Source organism: Centroberyx affinis, unplaced genomic scaffold, assembly GCF_046629955.1.
Source record: "Centroberyx affinis isolate AG114_WGS23_722 - 3 ecotype Tasmania unplaced genomic scaffold, CSIRO-AGI_Caff_v1 ptg002491l_1, whole genome shotgun sequence".
Taxonomy (NCBI): Eukaryota; Metazoa; Chordata; class Actinopteri; order Beryciformes; family Berycidae; genus Centroberyx; species Centroberyx affinis.
The window spans coordinates 416,590-439,276 of NW_027280718.1; the positions used below are offsets into that span (position 1 = coordinate 416,590).

The 22,687-nt window shown below is 41.0% G+C and overlaps 2 protein-coding genes across 3 annotated transcripts in view; both read left to right on the top strand.

Moving 5' to 3' along the window:
• LOC139656516 (sodium/potassium/calcium exchanger 3-like) overlaps window positions 1–11,312 on the top strand; it is a 38,405-nt gene extending 27,093 nt beyond the window's left edge. The window contains 13 exon segments of the mRNA XM_071534120.1: window positions 888–991; window positions 2,827–2,901; window positions 3,944–3,969; window positions 4,070–4,123; window positions 4,252–4,385; window positions 5,374–5,534; window positions 6,449–6,563; window positions 6,566–6,721; window positions 7,063–7,229; window positions 8,511–8,625; window positions 8,911–9,023; window positions 9,557–9,622; window positions 10,501–11,312. Of these exon segments, the coding sequence (XP_071390221.1) occupies window positions 888–991; window positions 2,827–2,901; window positions 3,944–3,969; window positions 4,070–4,123; window positions 4,252–4,385; window positions 5,374–5,534; window positions 6,449–6,563; window positions 6,566–6,721; window positions 7,063–7,229; window positions 8,511–8,625; window positions 8,911–9,023; window positions 9,557–9,622; window positions 10,501–10,653 (1,439 nt within the window). The 3' untranslated portion in view covers window positions 10,654–11,312.
• Window positions 11,313–14,420: 3,108 nt separating this feature from the next.
• Window positions 14,421–22,687, top strand: part of LOC139656520 (ras and Rab interactor 2-like) — a 36,108-nt gene continuing 27,841 nt past the window's right edge. For both annotated transcript variants that reach the window (XM_071534126.1, XM_071534127.1), the window contains exon 1: window positions 14,421–14,579. The gene's annotated coding sequence lies outside the window, so the exon portion shown is untranslated. The remainder of the gene's footprint in view (window positions 14,580–22,687) is intronic.

Sequence of the window (22,687 nt, forward strand, 5' to 3'; positions counted from 1 at the left end):
TCCCTCTCTCCCCCCCTCCCTCTCTTCCCCTCCTCTATACAAGCCGCAATACATGGCACAATAGCTGCGTTGCGGAGGAATCATGCATGCCTTTTAGTCGATGCTTTAATGCTTTTATCCCAAGAGACTGGCAGTAAACAAACATAGGCTTTGAATTGAATCGCATTAAAATCATCTTACATAATGGAGCACTGGAGAATAGCTGGTGAGGAGCAAAGGGCATATTTTCTTTCTTCTTCTTCTACTTTTTTTTTGTCTTTTGTCTTTGCTTTCATCATGGGTCTATGTTCAGTGTAGTATATCTATCTGAACTAAACATAAAGGAGTACCTATAATATGAAGCGCATTCACTTCAAAGGCCAGACCGTCACGCTACACTACTGTATCCATCATGGTGAAGATTGTGATCTTGGAGTCCGGAGTTTTTTGAAGACATTGAGCATCAAAGTTCTTCTGTTTTCTATAGCAAAACTAACCTTCTCATTCCACCTTTTTAGCCCAGTTACATAACACTGTTTTATGAACTCCAAGATCAGCAACACTGAAATCACACACTGCATAATACAACACGCAAGTCAACAAGTCAGATGGAACATTATAATTTCCATGCAAAGAGACGCATTTCCATACTTGAGCCGGAATCTGCATTTGCATGTGTGCGTGTGTGTAATCCATGACCAGCGTGGCCGACTTGTTTACATATGTTGTGACAGTTGCGTGACATCTGTTTGTCAGCAGTGTAAATGCTGCACCGCGCTGTCACTGGATATCAACTACAACCGCTCGTTTATGGCTGATAGGAAAGCAGAGAGCGCTGTGTCATAATGTGTCTTAATGCACGTGTGTGTGTGTGTGTGTGTGTGTGCGTGTGCTCATTCTTCCCCCAGGGGTGTTCATCACGAAAGGTGACGTGGGTGTAGGGACCATTGTGGGCTCAGCTGTCTTCAACATCCTCTGCATCATCGGTGTGTGCGGCTTCTTCGCCGGCCAGGTATGATGTCATAGCGGCATTACACCGCCGCAGCCGAGTCCGCCGATGACCTGGTGGCATTTCCACAGGGTGCAACGGACGACCAAATGTCACCTTTAAATATTCAACCACATAAATACAGGGTGGTAGGACATAAATGTACTCATGCATACATGCATGTGCTTATATATAAATATGCAGTTCGCAAATTATGTTTATGCATGAACTGTGTCCGTGTATATTACTCATGCACCAAAAATACTGCGTCTTAGGAGCATAATTTAAAATTTATATATATATATATATATATATATTTTATTTTTATTTTTTTTCTGTGACTAGTAGCCCTCTGTAAATCTTTAAATGTCTGTATTGTTAGTGATGCACAGTTACAGATTCTGAACATATGCTCTTGGTGACATTTGTACATCTGTAAACTACAGACATTTTGATGAAAATTTGTTTCTAACCATTATGGGGAACATTTTATTAGCGTAATAGAGACACTCTGTCTTTAATTTTATTGTATTTATAGCCTTTAAATCTTTACTCTTTACTCTCCAACCTACACCTCTATACGTCTATTCGTTGCCACAGTAACGAATCAGTTTTCCCTGGGGCTTCAATAATGTTCACCTTGTCTTATCTTTTATTTGATTATTCACATAACGAGTAATACGGCACATAACAGGGTTAAAACTCTTTCTCACATTGCCACAATCCTCAGTTCTGAAACACAATAAAGCTGCACAGTGATGATGCTGTAAAACATTTTATTCTTTTCAGGCAGGTATTTGTTTTGTAGCACATTTCTGCACCGTCGCACACTGGAAAGTTTCTGTTTTGATATTTCCTGTTAAAGAGTCAGTATGATGGTTTATTTTATTTTCTCCTCTGTCATCAATTTACGAAACCAGCCACACGTGCAGCATCACATCAGTGCGCACACAATAGAGTAGATTTATTTTTTTCCCCCTCTGCATCCTTAGTGCTGTGTGCTGCATGAGACTCAGAGCTAACATAATATACTGCTGCCTCTCTCTGATGCTATCTGACATGCCAGGGACCGGACAGGGCCTCGCATGGAAATGAGCAGAACACAAGGATAAGCTCTCTGCCCCGAAAAATATATGCACTGGACTCCAAACAGTGATGCAATCACAGATTGTGCATTACGTAATGATAGTGAGATAGTGAGGGAGAAAGACAGGAGGTAGAACGGGGCTTGGAGGGGGTATTAAGATTATACTCTCAAGTTCAGCCTTTCCACCCCACTACTGTTTATCACCTTTGGCTGGTGCTATCCATAGCCTGTTTCTCCTACAAAGCACTATTGTACAATGTAATGCTAGTATAACAGGCACCACCGGAGCTTACACTGTCCTCATTGTGGGCAAATTCTAAAACATTTTCCAGCTTTGTTAGTGTTTAACTTTGCCCTCTCCCTCACAGCAGCAATTGATTCTGCAGCTGGGAGTGGCACATTCAAGATGTGACTTCTGACCCACCACTTGTGTATACAGTATGCTCGCTGTGTGGGAAGGCTGAGATGCTGAGCGTTATACAGCGTTAGTCATGGCGTTGTGGGCTCCTGCATTGTATCTGATTACGTAAAGTCGATAAACACACCGGCACCTTTTCCCACGTAGGATGGTAGTGTTTTTCAGTCACTGTGACCCGTGAGGTCAACTTAAGAGCTCCTACGTTTACATCAGTATGGTAATGAAGTCAGAGGCGTTTTTGTTCCTCGTTTTCTGCATGACCTCAAGCAAGGCTAAGTGTTACTATGAGAATGTGTGAATTGATGCTGTGTACTTATTTTGTACTCGTCTTTCTGTTTGTCTCTCTGCGTGCAGGCGGTGAGACTTTCTCATTGGACGCTTCTCCGAGATTCCATTTATTACACGTTTTCTATCACGGCCCTCATCGTGGTAAGGCTTTATACACACACACACACACACACACACACACACACACGCAAATGCACGATACACATGAGCACAAGTGTAGTGCGTAACACACACACATGCACACACAGAAGTGAAATATGATTGCAGGAACATGCAATACCAATGGCTCTTACTGTAGAACACATTGAGCCAATTAGGAAATGCAGCGGTGTGCTTTCATATACATTCCCTAGTTGCAGTCGCTGCCTGGGTAGCATTGCCTAGATGCCTAGAATGTGTAAAATTCACAGGCATGTTGCTGCATATTTGGCTTACAAATAAAAAAGTGGATTTTTAGCAGTCATGGTAATGCTCCTTGTTGCAAATTGTTGTGAAAATGAAAATGCTCCTGCTGCTTCTATTTGACAGTCATTATTGTGTCATTAAGGTTTTCAAATAGTGTGTGTGCGTGCGTGTATGTGTGTGTGTGTGTGTGTGTGCGTGTGTGAGACAGAGAGAGAGAGAGAGTGTGTGCTTGTGTGTGTGTGGTTATGAACACACATGTATGCAGTATGTGTGGAGTATCATCATGACTGTATTTACACGGGAGCGAGAGACAGTGGGGGAGGGAGAGAGAGAGAGAGAGAGTCAGCTGGCCCCTCTTTTTAATATGACACAGATGTCGACAACATCACTGATTCCAATTAGCCTAACAGCCATAGTGTTCTTTTACATCAAACACACAAAACAACACACACCCACACTCACATTAGTATGATATGACTGTACGTCATAGGATAATCTAGGATTTTACATATTAAGCGTTCAGCATGCCACAAAACAAACCTTATAAGCGATTGCAAAAAAAAACCAGACTGGGTGTTTTTCCAGTGACTTCCTGTCTTCGGATTAGATGGTAATGAATCTAAAGGTCAGGGTTTGACCCTTTTCTGGCTTTCTGAGCTCTGGACCGGTCATGCCCCCTAGTGGAGAAGATGTTACATTGCAGAATTGATTGAACTCTCTGAATTATTGACCTCCAACTAATGTCCCTTTTTGTCCTCTCTTTGTCTTGTCTCAACAGTTCATCTACGATGAGAAGGTGTCATGGTGCGTAATGATATTTCTGCAGCAGCCTCCATGCATATCTGATGTATAAAATACATATCAAGCGTTGCACAATTTTTCACTGACCTTGTTTTGTGTCCAGGTGGGAGTCTCTTGTCCTGATTCTCATGTATGCAGTCTACATCCTCATCATGAAGTGAGTGCCAGCCTCAGCAATTCCAACACCTTCAGCTAACCGGCTGATTGCACTTTGTAGAAAAAAAAAAACGAAAACGCTGTGCTGTTTCCTTTAATAGACTTGTTTTGTTCATCTGTTGTTTCCAGGTTTAACGGTCGGGCACAGCGCTACTTTGACCGTCGGAAGAAGAGTTCGGTGAATCTGGCCAATGGGCTGACAGGAAGCACTGACCTGGAGGATAATGTGTCATGTGATGCTACTGCTGTCCTGCTCAAGAAAGGTAACAGAAGCTGTGGTTGTCATCATGGTGGATGTGTTTTTTGTGTGAATTTTAATGCATATTTTGTCTGTTTAGGAAATTGTTTCTTCGCATATCTCTATGTAACAGACGTACATGTACACAGTTGGATTGGATTGGATTGGATAGTCTTTAGTTCATTAGCAGGGTAGATTAGAGGACTCTTTGAAATGGGATGGAAACATCAGCTTCTTGGGGATCAAACTTGTGACGTTCCAATTACAGGATGATGTCTCTTACCATCATCCTGTGCTGCTGTGTGGCAGCATAATGTCCTCTCTGTGATCAACAGAGTGTGCTACTTGAGGGTTATTAGACTTTTCAGATACAGAAACAAAATTAATTTATTTGCCAAGTGCAATAAATGTGTGGGATTGTGGTTTGGTGGCATTGGTGCAGAGGCATATCAACAACTCACATATTACTTACATACTGTATTATTACACTGCACTTACACATAGTAAAAAAGCGGACCTCACATGCACTGCAGCTTGGCAGTGCAAGACACACAATAGATAGTAGACTATTATTAAATGTTCAACATTTAGCCCAGGCTTCCCATGGAGGTCTGGAAAATCTAGAAAAGTACAGAAAATTCATTTGATCATTTCCAGCCTTGAAAAGTTTGTGAATTGTACAGAAATGTCTAGAAAATCTTGACAAATACTGTAAGTCCTGATACTCGTAAGACTACAGATGTTATGTTACATAGTTGTATACCCACTGTAATTTCATGCATCATAATATTTGTGTTTATGAGGGATTGTCTTTTAGTTCTATCATCTTCAGCTATTTGACCAGCTATTGCCCATGCGGCCACTATCAGTATAGGTTGTATTGCACACTGACCAAAATCGTCAAATCCATTCAGGAAATTAAAGGCTTAAAAGGTTTAAATGGAAAATGTGCAGGGTCGCTGTAAACAGTCGGGGCTCCAGTCAGGTAAACATCGGCTGATATTTCTCCCCAGCTAACTTCCACTGTAAGCCGTCTGTGCTGATGGTGGATGAGCTGCTGTCTGCCTACCCCCACCAGCTGTCTTTCTCCGAGGCTGGCATGAGGATCATGATCACCAGCCACTTCTCCCCCAGAACCCGCCTCACCATGGCCTCACGCATGCTCATCAACGAGGTAAAGACACGCATACACACAGTACAATGTTGGGGAAGCTATGCTGAAAGTCTAGTTTTACAAGCCACCAGTTACTTCACATTGGAAGATGTTGAGCTGCAGCAAAGAAATTAGTAGTTAGAAAAAAAAGAAAAGAAAAAGTAGTTAAAACAACTTTGTAAAAATGATCATATCTACATCTGCAATGTCATTAGGATGTGTTGAGATGTTAACAATAATTGTATTTTGTTTGATTAAAATGCAAGGAATGTTCACTGTGTTCACACTCCCAACAGCTGCCTGCCAGAAACTAAAATCTTTGCCTAAATGCAAACTAAATATCCCTATCTGGGTTTGTCACAGGAAGAAGTGAAAGGAAAGTTAATTTTCTCTTGGATGTAAAGTCCATCACTCCTATATTTTCACTCCAGCACCTGTCTGCCAGTGTGTGCAGTCTGGAGCTAAATCCAAACCAAACAACCCAATTTGGGTTCTTCACAGCAAAAAGTGGAGGGCAAATTAACTTTCTGCTGTATGTAAACTCAACTAAATAAAATGGCCTTACTCACATCTGATGTGTGAGTACTTAACCAGGCTGCAAAATGAGAAAAAAAAAAAAAAACTACTAAACTTACTAACTAAATTTGAATTGATTTGAACTCCCACCAAGCTACCACAAAATCTAGTTGAGCTACTAGTTTAATTACATGTATTGATATTATTCCCCAACATTTTGTATGTATATGCATGCATGCACACACACACATACAAACACACCCTGGTCAACATCTCAAACACACACTAACTAAATTTGAATTGATTTGAACTCCCACCAAGCTACTACACACACAACCTTTATCAACAGAAATGCAATAATGTTGCAATGTGTTAGTGGAAGTGATACAGATTGCTTAATGCTCTATAATTGTTTCCAGAGACAAAGACTGATCAACACCACTGAGACTCGAGTCAACCGCATCACCAACGGCGACTCCGACTCTGCGGCCAGGGTGCAGGAGAGGCGGGGCTTAGAAAACGGGATGGGCGGGGCCGAGAGAGAGGGCTGAACGGGAGGTGCAGGCTTCAGGGGATGGAGTCCGGGAACGAGACGGAGAACGAGAACGAGGATAACGAGAACAACGAGAACGACGAGGAAGGAGAGGGGGAGGATGACAACGACGGCCCTCTGGTGCCTTTCAGAGTTCCAGGTATTTGATTCGGACAAAAATAGCATCGCATGTTTGACTGTGATATTTGACTTGAATGTTTTTGTGTGATGATTTCCCAGTTTTGATCTATATTTGAATCACTGATCAATATTACAGTCTATTTCTGGGTCCATTTTGTTGTTTAGTTTTTTACTTTAATGGAGCCAACAGTGCAACTTTTACCTTTATCATTGCTGATTGCTTGCTAATTTATGTCTTTTGATCCTTTTGTTAATTAAGAACGGTGCAGTGATAATGATCATTATTTAACACATTTTTACAATTCTTGTTAATTGTTAGTGCTGCTATCAAAACCATTCTAATGACTGCTATCCCTCCAGCGGGGGTGTGTAACAAGCTGAAGTGGCTGTCCATGTGGCCGCTGTGCCTGCTCCTGTTCTTCACCGTGCCCAACTGTGCCAAGAGGCGCTGGGAGAAGTGGTTCATGATCTCCTTCCTGACCGCCACCATCTGGATCGCTGGCCTCTCCTACATCATGGTCTGGATGGTCAGTCCGGTCTCTCTCTCTCTCTCTCTCTCCCTCTCTCACTACCATGTTGTCAACACAAGCTGGTCTGTACACGATGATAAAGCCGATGATGCATTTTGGTGTTTGTGTTCTTCTGTTTTAGTTTCATTTAGACAGAAATTGTATTTATTCCTGTAGGGTTAGGAGTTTGATTACTATCTATTCTAAAAAATGGATGCATTTGTGTAGCACTTAAGTTAAAAGCTGATAGTAATATCTGATAGACTGAGTGTAATATCTGATATACAAAGTGTACAAAATACAAGAAACACCTGCTCTTTCCATGAAATAGACTGCCAATCTGAATCCAGGTGAAACCTATGATCTCCAACTGATTTCATGTCATAAGGCCACTTCACTCACAAAGGGGAGATGTAGCCTACTGTAAGTGAAGGGGAGGAGAGCTGTGAGGATTTTTAAGTCTTGTGTAAAAAGGGGGTGCAATACAATATTTGGCTTTTTCTAGTTTATTGTACACCGAGGTTGCACAAAACTGCATTATACTACTACGGTTTAATACCAAATGGGAACTTCTTCTCTCTGTACCCAATATTTGAGATATTATTGAGCTGTAGAGGCAAAAAAGAAGAAAAGACAGTAGATTAAGGCAAGGTAAGGCAACCTTTATTTATATCGTACATTTCATACACAAGGTAAATTTAATGTGTTTCAGATAAAACACAAAAAAATACATAATTTGTCTTGTCACTACGCCCAAACAATTTGCTCCGGAGCATAGGAGCAAGCCCCTATGCATCCTAACATGTCATATTCTTTTATTATACTCCAGTATAGGAACAAACCTCTATACCTGTACGATTTACCGTTTTCCAGTATAGGAACATAACCCACTATGCCTATAGGAACAAACCTCTATGTATCTTAATGGGTCATATTTACAGGAACGACATCACTGTAAATATGTCCAAACAACAGCAATTATAACATTTAGCCAACACTTCAACTAACGATCAACTCATAAAATGGCATATTAAAAATAAAGAAAGAAAGAAAGATAAAATGGGTAAGAAAGGATAATAAAAAATATAAATAAATAATAATAAAAGCACTAATAAAAACAAAAAAAACTAAAAGCAATAATAACAACACCTGTTAAAGCTACAGCACATAAAGATGATTTAGTAAAAGGCCACAGAGAATAGGAATGTTTTGAGCATTAAGGCATTATGAAGGCGTTAAGAAACAAAACAATTAATTAATTTTGCAGTAATTCAAAGACGTCTTTCTGTTTGGTTTCAGGTGACTGTGATTGGCTTCACTCTCGGCATCCCTGATGTCATCATGGGCATCACCTTCCTCGCAGCGGGCACCAGCGTCCCGGACTGCATGGCTAGTCTTATAGTGGCACGGCAAGGTACAGTACACACACGCACACACACACACATGCATACACACCAATACGCTCTGCTACAGCAAGGCATACACATCCACACACACACACACACACACAGCTGGCGAGTTTGTCTGTGTTATAGCATGCCATCCATGGGACGTTTGAATCAATATTCATGCTGAATGAAATAAACTGCAGAACGCTGTATGAGCAGGAGCGGTGGTGCGCAGCAGAATATTGCTTGTCATAACTGACTTGTCTCCTGACTGCGTACAGACCTTGACAGTGTTCCTCTCCTTGCCTCAGGTCTGGGAGACATGGCCATCTCCAACTCCATAGGCAGTAATGTGTTTGACATCCTGGTGGGACTGGGCCTGCCGTGGGCACTGCAAACACTCTGCATCGACTACGGCTCCAACGTGAGTCTCTCTCCTCTCACCCAGAGGAGATTCTGCCGGACTTAGATAAGAATAGAACAGAGCTGTGTTGGTGAACAATAGTCTGTAGGATGCTGTGCAGAGTCACGGGGAACTTTAGGATTCTGCTTGTGGACAAATGCACCCGCACAGTCACCGTCGGGGTGATATACAGTTTGTCACCTTAGAGTTTGAGAAGATTTTGGTTCGTCTTCATTGTAATATGTCAATTAGACTGCTGATTATTCTTCACAACAACAAATTTCACAATAGGTGAATTCACACAAGGTCCACAGCTTCATGAAATATGTAATCCATCATGTATCAGGATTAAACAACTGTTTCTTCCCCTACTTTTCCATGAATTTTATCCAGAACGTTTAAAACGTTTTTCAGATTTTTGAGATCCACAAAGCAACCATGACAGTATTTCCTTGTTGAAAATAGAGAAAAAAAAGTGCTGATTGATTTTAAATGAGTGCAGCACAAATGTGGACTATCAGTTGGTTCATAACACTTTGTTTCTGTGTCCTCAGATCCATCTAAACAGCAGAGGACTCATATTCTCTGTTGTTCTCTTACTGGCCTCAGTGTTCCTCACAGTAAGTACCGTACTGTATAGGTATGAATCTAACCCACGACCTTTGTAGCATGTCATCCCCTCTCTCCCCTCTCTCCCATCTTTCCAGCCTCTCGCCACTTCACACTTGCTAATAAAACAGAAATAACTTAAAGGTCCAGTGCAATTATTTCAACTCGGTCAGGAAATGTTTGATGTCGTTTTCTAACACAATGAGCATCAATTTGATAGTTAAAGCTTGTAGGACAGAGTGAGAGCTGAACCTTCCACTGCATAACAATATTTCTATCTTTGGGGAACAAATAGCCAGTGTTGGAACCCAGCAACAATGGAGGCACAGAGATTTAGTTTGGCAAGTAGCTGGCTGGGATACCCGATTAACTATGCATACTGTCGACCAATCAGAGCATTCATTAAAACCTGGGTGTAGGTGACATCATCATCTAAATCTGTTTGATTCTTTTGACAACCAGAGGGAGAGTTTTTCAAAGGCCTTCACTGTCAGCATTTCCACAAGGCTGAATGCTATCATAATTTGGGTAATTTAACATTAATAGGTCGTTTGTTAAATTATACCATTAAATTGAGAAATGCAATTCTCATTTCACTGGACCTTTAAATATGATGCTACTGTATTTTGATAACATTAGGCCTGGTGTGGAGACCGCTTCATCTGTTTGTTATTTAAAGAGTAACTAAACACCAAACCCAGATCTGTCTAAAGCCTGACATCTAATGGTAAAAAGCATGCTTGCCATCTGCTATTGGCTGATCTTTAGTGCCACCTGTTGCTCTATAGAAGATTTAGGATGGGGTTTAGTTAATCTTTAAGGACCATTTGTGTACTTGAGACTCTTTCCCTCCTCGCTCTTGCTCCAATCCTCTCTCTCCTCCCTCCAGGTTCTCGGCGTCCATTTGAACAAATGGACTCTGGACCGGCGACTGGGGCTGGCCTGCCTGCTCATGTACGCCGTCTTCCTCTGCTTCTCCATCCTCATCGAGTTCAACGTCTTTATCTTCGTCAACCTTCCTATGTGCCGGGACATCCACTGATCTGCCGCCTCCTCCTCTTCCTCCTCCTCTGGCTGGCGCTGATTGAGGATACCTTCTCTGGCTTCCGGTTCCTTGGCGCCCTGGAACCGAGTCCCACCTTCTTCAAATAGAAAAATAGAGCTCTATATGATTTATCTTTGGTGCAATATACACACAAGAGAAAGGAGAGCGGAGGTTTTTTGGTTTTTGGGACGGGACAAGAGGCACGAGAAGAGAGTCCCAGCCGTGATGAAGGAGATGCCAACCACTTAGCGAGCAGCGGAGATTGCTGCCGATCCTTGTCTCACGAACCGAAGAAGCTGATTGGAGTGAACTAAACTGTATTAACGTCAACAGTAGGCTACTGTTGGTGAAGAAGCTGCTACTGTAACTCACTGACTGACTGGTGGAGAGAGAGAGAGAGAGAGAGAGAGAGAGGGAGAGAGAGAGAGGGAGAGAGAGAGAGAGAGATCATGCGCTAACAGCGGTTTTTAGCCAATCGGATTGTTTGTTACTCTTTGTACAAGTTTGGATATAAGCATATGATTAAGGTATTTTTAAGTTAAGACTGGCTTTCTCTGTATATATTTGAGGATTATATCAACACTAATATTAGTTGATTTATGGGATTTTCTCATGCACAACTGGATCATTCTTGCGAAGCTGAATGATGCGATGACAGTGACAATATTGTATATTTTACTTTAGCAAAGTGCAGTGACTTGGCCTGCCAGTGATACACCCAAAATGCTTAAATATCTCTCCCTTGCTCAGTACCAGCCCTAACATATTGATATAGCATGCTGTACTAGCCAAAAGTCGACTCCTTTAGCTTTGCACTGAGAGAGAGAACCTAGATATTTAACACTATTGATGTAGAATCTGTTCTTTGGTTGTTTTTCTTTCTTTCTGCAGACATATCCAAGTATATGTTGGGTATATTTTTTCTTTAATATAACCCAAATAGGAAAGGGAGCTCCCTGGAATTGAAATCCAGCACTGTCACTTTATTGATTAGAGATATTATATTATCATTGTAAAGCGTCTACAGGTAGTCTGAACATGTAACTACTGACTTTAAAGTTCCCTCTAGACTTTAGACCTCTTGTACTATTAAAAAAAAATAGTTTTTAGTCTCTGAGTTGAGTACAACATTGCTACTTCTTAAAGACAAAAGTATTTTTAGAATAGGTATGAGAGTTGTACACTGTCAAGAGAGATTTGGACTAAAGTGTCAGTGCGAGTGTATGCACCTGCACTGTGTGTGCGTGTGTGCGTGTGTGTGTGTGTGTGTGTGTGTGTGTGTGTGTGTGCGTGCGTGTGCGTGTGCGTGTGCGTCTTTGTCGTTTGTCACAATCTCGAGGGGAACCAAGGTTACCACTGTTACTGGGAAGACATAATCATGATTTATTTATGAATTAATTTATTCAAGGATAATGTCTAACCACCAGTTTCAGCCCTTTGGATCATGTACAGTGTATTAAATGGAATGCTTTCTGTTCTTTCATTATGGAGCTGTACATTGTACTGTACCTAATATATAATCTAAGTACTGGAAACTGACTTGATGTTGTTTATATTTAAGAATAGAACTTTATAATTTATAAGTTTTGTATAGTTCAGAAAGATATTGCGGCATTTGTATATTGTAAAAAAAAAAAAGAAAAAAAAAAGAAGAAAATAATAATTGTTTTTGCAGATGATGCACGGCATGTTAACCCAGCCGGTTTAGCTGGGTTAGCGGGTTTGGTGATCAGGTGAGATGGGACTCTGCTGAAAAATGCGATCTTCATTTTCCCGCTCACTGATCTTAACATGGCGGGATGGGTGGAAGCCACTGCTAATCCCCAGCATGTTAAGATTAGCGATGAATCACACAGAGTTATAAGGAAGTAAAAGATTCACTTTCAGAAAAATAATAATAATAATTTAAAAAAAAAGACCAGACTGATGGCAGACAACCCTTTCAACTTGCACAACATATCTTTTTCTTAAACACAGTGCTTGAACTCTTGTGCCATCCCTTGTATTTGAGGCTTCGAAACCAACGCTTGTGGCCATTTTCCTGCTTGTATTTGAGCCAAAACACACCTTTTGTCAACAGTATTGCCACTCTGTTTCAGCATGTGTTCAAACCAAACGTGGAAAATGTAGTTTTTTGTTTTGTTTTGTTGTTTTTTTTTTGTTGTTTTTTTAAGCCTAAGGAGATTCTTCACTGAGAATTCCCATGTTATAGTTTTATGAAGGCTTGCCAGTTAAAAGCATCCTCAGTAGATGTTGATGCTATTCCTGATGTAGCCACAAGAGGGCGCTGTAGAGCTGTGTTTGTACATTTCCTCATTGAGGGGGGGGTAAGGCTGTTATTTTACACATACAGTAGGAAGTAGATTGGGTATTTTCAGGTACATAGAGAAAAAAAAGTACTGGTTGGTTTGCATGCCTCTTTCATAATTCAAATTATTTTGTGTGTAATTTTAATGCATTTCCAAGATCAAAAGGCACTGTTTTGATTATGCTGTACATATCAGAGGGAAATATGCTATTATAAACGCAGATGTTGGAATAACTTCTGATGAGATATATACAGTATTTAGAATGTAGGCCTACAGCAGTTAGTTTTCAACGAATCAGTGTCGTTTTATGCTCATGTCTTTTGAATTGTTTGTAAATCCTCATTTTTTTCGTGAGGGCCTCTGGGCAGAGCTCACAGGCAGAGAGATTTGGCATTGTTCCCAGGGGTCTTCTTGCAATAAACTGATTTACATACAGTATTGTTTCCCATGTCTCTGTTTCCCATCTGTCCGCTGAATCATTAAGGAAATTTCACTCTGTTTATTTTGACAGCAGGCCATCATGAAAGTGAGCAACACTCATATTCAGCCAATTTATTTTTTCTTCATTTTTTTTTTTTTTTACTCGCATTATATTAACTTCAAGGGACACAAAATATCACTTGTTACAACAGATTTCCTATTACGCCTATAGGGGCTTATGTTACTCAATAGTGAGTTTATAGTGATCTTATGGTATTTTTATTTCCTCCTCTCTATTTAATATTCCTTAAGCACGCTTGTCTATGGTGATCAATAGTGAGCCATAGTGACTTGGTTGTAATTTATGGTATGTTTAATCTCCTATGGTTTTACTATAATATTCCTAAAATATTCCTATAAGGACTGACGTAATGTCCGTCTGTGGTACTAAACAGTGAATTTATATTGAGCTTATCGCACTTCATGATAGATCTCCTATAGTTTTACTATAACATTCCTATAATATTAGGTAATTTGTAATTTGTAATTTGTCTGTGGTACTCAATGAGTTTACATAGTGACATTACCGTCCTTCCTGTCATTTTTTCATCTCCTATGATATCTCTGTAATATTCCTATAATATATCTAAAATATGAACTTTATAGTTTATAGACTTTGTAGCTTTAATGTCATATTTGTATATTGTCCTTTTAACAGTTCTTATGGGATTATAGTTCTCCACTTTTCTCCGTAAGAGAAAAGGCTATACAAAACATAAACGAAGTAAATAACTCAGGAGAAAACTTTTGATGCTGCTATATATAGACTTGGGATGGCAGCATTTAATCACAATGTTAAAATTCAAGGTGAAACTCCTCCATCACCTTCCCAACAAGGCGAGGCGATCGTGTTACCAAACCAAACCTCTCCTCCTCCTCCTCCTCCTCCTCCTCCTCTGTCTCTGTCCCACCTCGCTCCCCCTCAACCGAACCAAACCAAACCAAACCAAACCCGGTGCTTCTGTCCGGACAGCCATGTAACCGAGGGAAGCTGGGGACATTGAGACTTCTCAGTGTCACCCGAAAAACTGAACAAAACACAAACAAAGCAACGCACCAAGCTATGAACTCGTCTCATGGACCATAACCAGAGAAAAGGATCGAGTTTCGCGTTTAAAGGAAACTTCTTTAAAGGTAAGTGAGCAGGAATGTCCTGCTGCAGCAGTTTTCACTAGACTTGTTTTGTGGATTTGACTCTAGCATTCGTTTGAAATGGGGTTTCAAAACTTTTTTTATGGCAAGTTTAGACAGCAGACCTCGATAGTGAAACAACTGATCAGAAGAGACATTCATATTCATTGTCATTGTACCAACTTCAAGTGAATTAAATAGCGAGATTTCACAATCCCTTATTTTGCTTGGATCTCGTGAAAACTCTGCATTAAACAACACAAAGTTGGAAGTGAGCCACAGTCATTATTGCAATGTGGTTTTATAATGAAGGGAAATGTTGGGGAAATCAGCTTTTTTATTGATGCTTACCAATTTGATTCAAGCTTGTAAATATATTACAGCCCCTAAGAACATCGTGGTCTCTATTTACTATCGCTTCTCACAGCCAGAGTTGGTGCCATGCAGATGTGCGTGCAGCTCCATAGAGAGTGGATGGAAAAGGTGGCCATATGACACCCAGGTTGATTTTCTGGGAATCGTGATGTATTCTCTGGTTTTGGACTGACAACTCTTTTCTAATACGCTCTGACAGCGTATGAGACCACAAAGTCAGTCTTGCTTTCATTGTCTGTGGGGAGTTTTGGTTCTCTAGTTTCTAGCTTTGTTTGGGAGATTTCTTCATGTTGACTGATACTAATTGAGCCGTCCATAAGAATGACCTGTTGGAAGACTTAGATTGAGTGGTATTCCCTTTAAAACAGCAGCTTCCATCTGTTTTAAGTGTGTTTATATATGTATCTATGGTTTGCTGAACAGTTTATGGATGTAACAAGCCTATTCTGTTCTTTAATCATAACACTAGGCTGCTTCATTGCTCTGGTGCTCTGGAGCATTCCTCAACTTGAACTTGGCTTGATCTTATCTCCACAGGCACACTTTTTTAAACTTTAGTCAAGTAGTTAAAGACTGTGTTACTTATTTTGGCCCAAATGCCTCATGCATCTACTAAATAAAATGAATCCCCCAATAAAACACATATCGTCAGAATCTTTACAGTCACCTGAAAGCATGCATTTTCCCTGGAAATGTTGCACAATTTGATCTCCATTTGCTTGGTGAGTTTATGTTGGTATTTTAGCCCCCAGGGTATATAGTTTTATATCCTTTTAGCCTTTTATTTTAAAGGTGTTGTTCCACTACCTTCTCAAGGCATACAGTGATTACGGCCAAACATGTAGTGGAGACTTGCTCCTGCTTCTCCCTTCCTTTCTTTCCACTGCTGTGAGAGGTGAGCAGTTTTTTTTTTCACCTCAAGATATCATAAACATGTAAGACCTGTCTGAACCTGACTGAATGTACAACACCCATAATTCCTTGCAGCTCAACTGCAGTATAGCCCTCTTTGTTTTGTGTTTTGAGGAGTTAGCAGATGTTTGTCAATATAATAAGGGGGCCTATTTCCCCAGTAAAGCCTCTTTGGAATCTGTTAAAGAGATTAGCTTCACTGCAAATGAAAGATTTCTGGCACTAAGCGCCTAGTTATACTGCTATGGGGATATGAATCAGCAGAAAGGCATTTTAATGAAGTGACTTGGAGCTTGTCAGTGTTTGATTGAGGTTATAAAGTTGATATTTTTCATCCATAGTGACCTGAAAAAGGGCAGTTGACAGCTGTTTTCTTTCAGGTGCTTCTCTTTTGTTTCTGATCTCTCTGCCTCCCATATGTCTGTGATTCCTGTGTTTACTTCCCACTGTGTGCATTGAGACTGGCTCAGAGTATGCCTCTTACCAATAACAGGTTTCCATGCCTTTCTGGCCCATGGTTTACTAGTGTTAAGGATCTTAGAGTTACATATGGCACATATAAAGAAGCATAAGGTACAGTTTTAGTAATGAAACATAGGGGAATAACAGAAAATCAAATCCATCATAACAGACCTAACAACTACAGCCTGCACTAATGTAACAAGTCCAGTTAAGCTGCTTCTCTCTGCCTTTAGAGGCAGAATGGGCATCTTCACAATTTAGTAAAAAGTGATGTCATCTGTGCTGGATGAGGAAGCAGCCACTCAAGTTACTGTTGTCAGAATAAACCGTTCCCTTTGGGGACGTAACACTGAACGCTTTCACAGGAGCACGCTAATGCCTGCAGCAATCCTGCAGTAATCCTGCTGCTGGGCATGAAATCAAACACTTTGTAAAGTTTCAGAAGTCTCAGACTGGACCTCTGGTTTTCCTATTTAAGCTTGAACCATATGATATGTCTAAGTTTACTTGTTGAACCTGACTTACCCAGATGTCAACAGAAACATTTCCCCCTCCAGCGACCAGCGTCTAGAATTCAGAATATATGAATCAAAAGAAGGAGATAGCGGCTCAAATAGCCTCAAACTATCAGAGAATGCAAATTGCCTTATTATAGTGTAACCATACTTAACATAACCAATATGTTTTCTGTTATCCGCACCACAGTTCCTGGCTTCAGTGAGAGGCTAAGTTGCAGGCAGGGTTTGGCTGGAGTCATTCAAATCCACTTTCAGTTTTATGTTTATCCTTTGCTTAGTCCGTGTATCTCCTCACTCAGTCAGCGATAACAAGGGTTATCATGGTATTTACAATATGTGCTGTTGATTCTGATATCGCCACCCTATCTGCTCAATCTTGTACCTCCTTCACTTCCTTTAAATCCCTCATTCCCAGTGGTTAAAACCTCTGAAGAAGTAGAGACATCGCCCTCTCCCTTTCACTGGGGAGCTTGATCCTTGGCTTGATCCCTTATTCCTGGTACTAATTTAATGGGGAGTAGCCCATCGCAGTGTCTGGACTGTAAATTGAACTCGCATAGCAAAGCAGAAAAACCCCCAGCCCAGCCCTTTTCTCCGTTGACCTTTAGTGTGGAAAGTTATGGCTGGGTGGTGCTGGTGCCTGACACTGGCTGTAACCGCAGATTCAGTCGAGAGGCGCTGTTATTATACCCACTGCTTGATTTGTTTCCCTCTTGTGAACATGAAAGAAAAATCCGCTCTTCATTTTATCATCTGGGCAGACAGGGAGGGTGATTTCAGCCTTTGAATGTTGCTATTGCGAGAATGCGAAAGCTGTGATTTGAGGTTAGGCTCGTGGTCAAGCCTGTGTTTGAGTGGCAGAGGGAATATACGGATTTCATGGAAAGAGGGGAGGTGATCTTAACTTTCTATCCCTGGACAAAAACTTTGACAGTTCTCAGATTCCTGCGTGTCCAAATATGCCAAAGTCTTTTTCCCCTAACCAACAGAACTACGGGCCGATAGGTTCATCTGAACTCCCCAAGAACCACTGACCCAAATTCTGCTATGTGGCGGGGCGTACAGAGACACAATGATCTGGAGACCTGTTTACACACTCTTTCCCCACTCTGATCTGCAATGCCAGTTGTCTCTTTTGAAACATCCTTCTGCCATTTATATTCAAGTAAACAGTTAAACTCAAAGTAGCTTTCAAGCCAGTAACACAATGTCTCCATCTCTTTCCTGTGCACACACACACACACACACACACACTCCATCATCTGGATTGCCTCAGAGCAATAACAGGACCCCTGGATGGGAGTTCTTATCTGCAGTGCGTTGATGCAGCTGCCTGCGGCCCCACCATGCTCTGCTGCTGTTACTACAGCAGGGCCGCAGCATGGAGCTGTGTTAGCTTTACACCGGTCATTGGATTTCACAACTGACGATGAAGTTATGGCCCGAGCAGCGCTTGGGTTTTGTTTTGACAGTTTAAACAAATACCAATCAAAATTGGATTATATTTTCACAAGGCGACAGAAATAGACTTTTTTGGAAGAGCGTCTATACCTGTGTTAAAGGGTGTTGTTTAACGGAGAATGTTGCTCAATTTAACTTTTTCCCACTTTTTATGTTTCACCACCTTGATACATGGTATGCAGGATATTACGTCATGATGGTGGCATCTGTGTGTGTGTGTGTGTGTGTGTGTGTGTCTGTCTGTCTGAGTGCAGACACATTCTTGTAAACACAATAACTCAAGAACAATACATGGTAGAAACTTCACATTTACACCACAGCTTCCCCCTATAGAGTAGATGAGCTAGTTAGATTTTGGAGCACCTGCATAAATTTGCATATTAATGAGGGAAAACAATTTTCTTGAAACTACTAAAAATCCTTAATGCTTTAAGATACGCTCATGTTATGCGAAGAAAAGTATGTTCAGTCAATTGTGAACATGACCAATTCTTTCTTAAAGTCAAAAACCAAGAAAGTCAAGACTCAAATCAGTGATGAAGACATACTGTACAGCAGAGACATTTGGGTTTTTAGTTTGTCTCTGGCTTTTAGACCAATAGCATTCATATTCTGAGACAATGATCTTGGATGGATGGGTCTTGGATCATATTTTCTATGCTTTCTATGTAGCTTTCTATGTAGCACAATTGTGTTTCTGACTATGGGAGACAATACTGAATGTTCACTTTAACAAATGAATCCAGGGCGTAGTTATGACATAAAGCGGGCTGAAATTTGGTGTAATTCACTTTTACCTTGAAACATTCTTTTGTCTTTCACCTACTCATTATCAGTTAAAAAAGAAGTGCAGTTTCATGACGTTGTTGTGGTTCTGAGAAAAACACACAATCCTGGTTTCACGCTGTTTGCTGCGGGTCTAATTTTGACAATTAGGGTATCATTTAGACATTAGTGCCCTGGTTCCCTATGAAAACAGACTAGGATGACTATATGTCTGTGTAGCATATGTCATCGCCATTTGGACGAATGCTTTTTCCATCCTGTTATAAAAAACACAGGCATGGGTGGAGAGCAGCTGCCAGCGCAGACTGACAAACACTGTTCTCACGCAAATCCTCTTGTGATGACAGCAGTGTAAACGATGACATGCTTGTCAACTGATGACTGATTGCTTGTTATTCTGTTGAAGTCTCCTCGTAATCTGCAGTGAAATTATGTGGAAATCACATTGATAATGAAGAGGAGGGTGTCTGTCGCAGGGGTCGCTTCCTATTTTTGCACTTCTCGATACTGATGTGTAGTGCTGGGAGCTAATAAAATGCTGTTGGGAATGTGCGGTTTGCATATTAGTAATACACTCCAATACACGCTCTCATATATACAGGGACACAGATACAGTTAAATACCAAGACAGGCAGAAAATATAATAAATCAGAATTAAAAAAATCATATTACTGTAATAGGAGAACAAACATCATATGATTTCCATGTGAAATGGGATTTCTACAGTCAGTATCATCAAACACGAGGACGATGCTGAGGAAAACCACACACCTCTACGACCCCCAGGTCCATCAAACACTGCAGCTATTCATTAGCGCTAATGCAGAACAGCTCAGCCTCACAGGCAGCAATGCCTACTGGGAGAAAATTAGGGTCCCACCATCACAGCGGGCTTTAAAACAAAAACACCACATAACCGCTTAATTAAGCCCTCCTATGGCCTGTCACTCTTTTTTATTATGCAAAGCACAATGAACTCTGTGTGTGTGTAGGTGTGTGTGTGTGTGTGTGTGTGTGTGTTGGTTGGGGAGGGGGGGGGGGGGGGGGTCTCCATCTCTCACTGTGTCTGTTTCTCTGTGTGAATTGGAGAATGTTTATTAATGAGTGTGTGAAAGTCGTGATCTTTATCTGTGTCTGTGTCTCTGTATACAGTATATCATCCTTTGTATTATAGAGTATTTATTTGTGTGTGTGTGTGTGTGTGTGTGTGTGTGTGTGTGTGTGTGTGTGTGTGTGTGTGCGTGTGCGTGCGCGTGCATGTTTACCTTAGGAACAGTGTGTCTCTGTGTAACAGTGCCAGGGGCCTGTCTGTGTTCCTGTGTGTTCCTGTGTGTGTATGTGTGTGTGTGTATGGGATCTTGCTCAGATGTGTCTTTGTTTGCTTGCAGCTGAGGCTCTCACATCTACACATAAACACACACATATATACACACACACACACACACACACACAGAGTGGTCAGTGTGCACTGAGGAAAATTCTGCTGAAGTCGGTTCAGTGTTTGCTTGTTTATTTGATGTGATTTCACTGTTCCTCTTTTGAACAGAGTCTCTGGCCAGGCTTCATAAAATTCCCACAGTTCATTGAGCCAAGTAGAGCCGCAATTGGGAGCTGCCCCGGTGGGAAGTCCTCTCGTCCCTTACAATACCCAGCATGCTCTCTGTTTCATCCGAGGTTCAGGGCTGAAACTGTAGTCGCCGCAATAAGGTCCATGCACGCTGATTATTTACCTGAATGTCCAAGTTTTCTTTGGCACTGTCGCTAGTTTAAGATCATTTACAGAACCAACAGAAGAGAACAAAGAATCAAAACCGATCACTTTCCAGGAAACTTCCTCAGCAGGAGATACTTAGTACATTTTATCATTTCATTTTCCCTTCATACTCCTCTCTCTGTGTCTCTGTTTCCCACATTGGAACACCAGATTGTTCCAGCTCACAAATAAGCCTAACTTCTCTGTTATATGGAAATGAAACCGTCCTGCTAGACTATCAGTATTGCTTTGAGACAGTCAGGAAACGGCTGTATCCTCATTACAAGTCACCAGAAACATAACTCAGTCATCATTTACTTCACTGGAGTTTATTAAGTCATGCCTGCAGGGGCATGGTGAATGCATGAACAAAATGTGTATCATTTCAGATAGACATATCAGAACAATCTAGAGAACAGTACAGAACAACAGTATAGATTCTGTACAGTGACAGAATGACATAGACCTACCTAATTATGAATTTATTTGAATGTGATTTTAGCTTTCTAGCTCCCTAGTTGATCAGATGCCTTCATCTCTTCTATGGAGAATACAATAACTTATTCTTATTCAATCCATTCATCCATGCAAGTATTTCAGATGATTTACTCGTTTTTTGCAATTTGTGCATAACAATAAACAAACAGTAAGTAACGTCAAAATGTAAAGTTAGGTTCCCTGTCTTGCTAGTTAACTTTAGCAACTGAACAGTTAGCAAACATAGCTTACAGCATACATAGACACACTACTTACACAATAATGTGATTTATTAGAAATTGTATGTGAATATGTGATGTTTACGGGCAGCAGTCCATGCAAACTAATATATACGAAGAAGTCAGAATTAAGTTCTTCATTTTAACTCATTTGCATACGAAGAGGATTCTGGGAGGATTCTGGGAGACTAAAATCGCAGCTCAGGTGTCAAGATTTATAGTTGAAATCACAATAGTACAACTTTTATACAACGACCATGGCGCCATGGCGACCGCACCGTGGTAAAAACTATATTGCAGACATGACCCAATTATGTTCTTTACTATGTCTTATTTAAAACTCTGACCATCATGGGCAGTTTGGAGTTTTACGGATGTTTCCATGCGGTTAGATGCTGGCTGATAATAATATTCCCAGTGTTTTGGAGGCAGGGTCAGTTTCACATTCCTTGTAGTGACTTGTTCAGCATTGTATTTGCACCACCTGAATGGATGCCATCCGAACCTCCAGACTCCCTGCCCCTTTTGCCTGTGATCGTTTTGTTTTTTTCTTTTCTTTTATCCCTCTCTCCCTGCGATGGCGGGGGTGGTGGCTTCCTTCCTGTGTGAGATGAAAGTGCGTGTGTGGACGGACGGAGCATCTACCCGGTTCACTAGAACTGTGAACCTCTGCCAGAAAGGGAAGAGCTGGCCTAATAGTTTCAGCCTGGTGAGAGAGAAAGAGTGAAGGGGGGACAGAGAGAGAGAGAGAAAGAGAGAGAGAATGAGGGGGGAAGCGAGAGAAAAAATGAGAGTGGGAGTTAGAGGGAGAGAGAGAGAGCAAAACAGAGACAGGGAGAGGGAGGGGAATTGTAGAGAACACATTATGGGCTTAACTTTGTGACAGTTACAGTCATTTGGGGAAAACAACTGTACTATTCTAGTTAGCGGTTCACCTGAAAGTGAAATACCATACCATTACGCTTTTATTGTTTCGTTGGTTAGGAGTGCAGATGTGTGAGGAAGGATCGACTCTTCTGAAAGAGCTGTGTTGATATGGAAGCCTTTCTCTTTTTGAGGCACTAAGGTTTAAACTTCTTTGGTTACTCTGGGTGGGAACGAAGGGCAGCTGTGCTGGAACTGTGACTG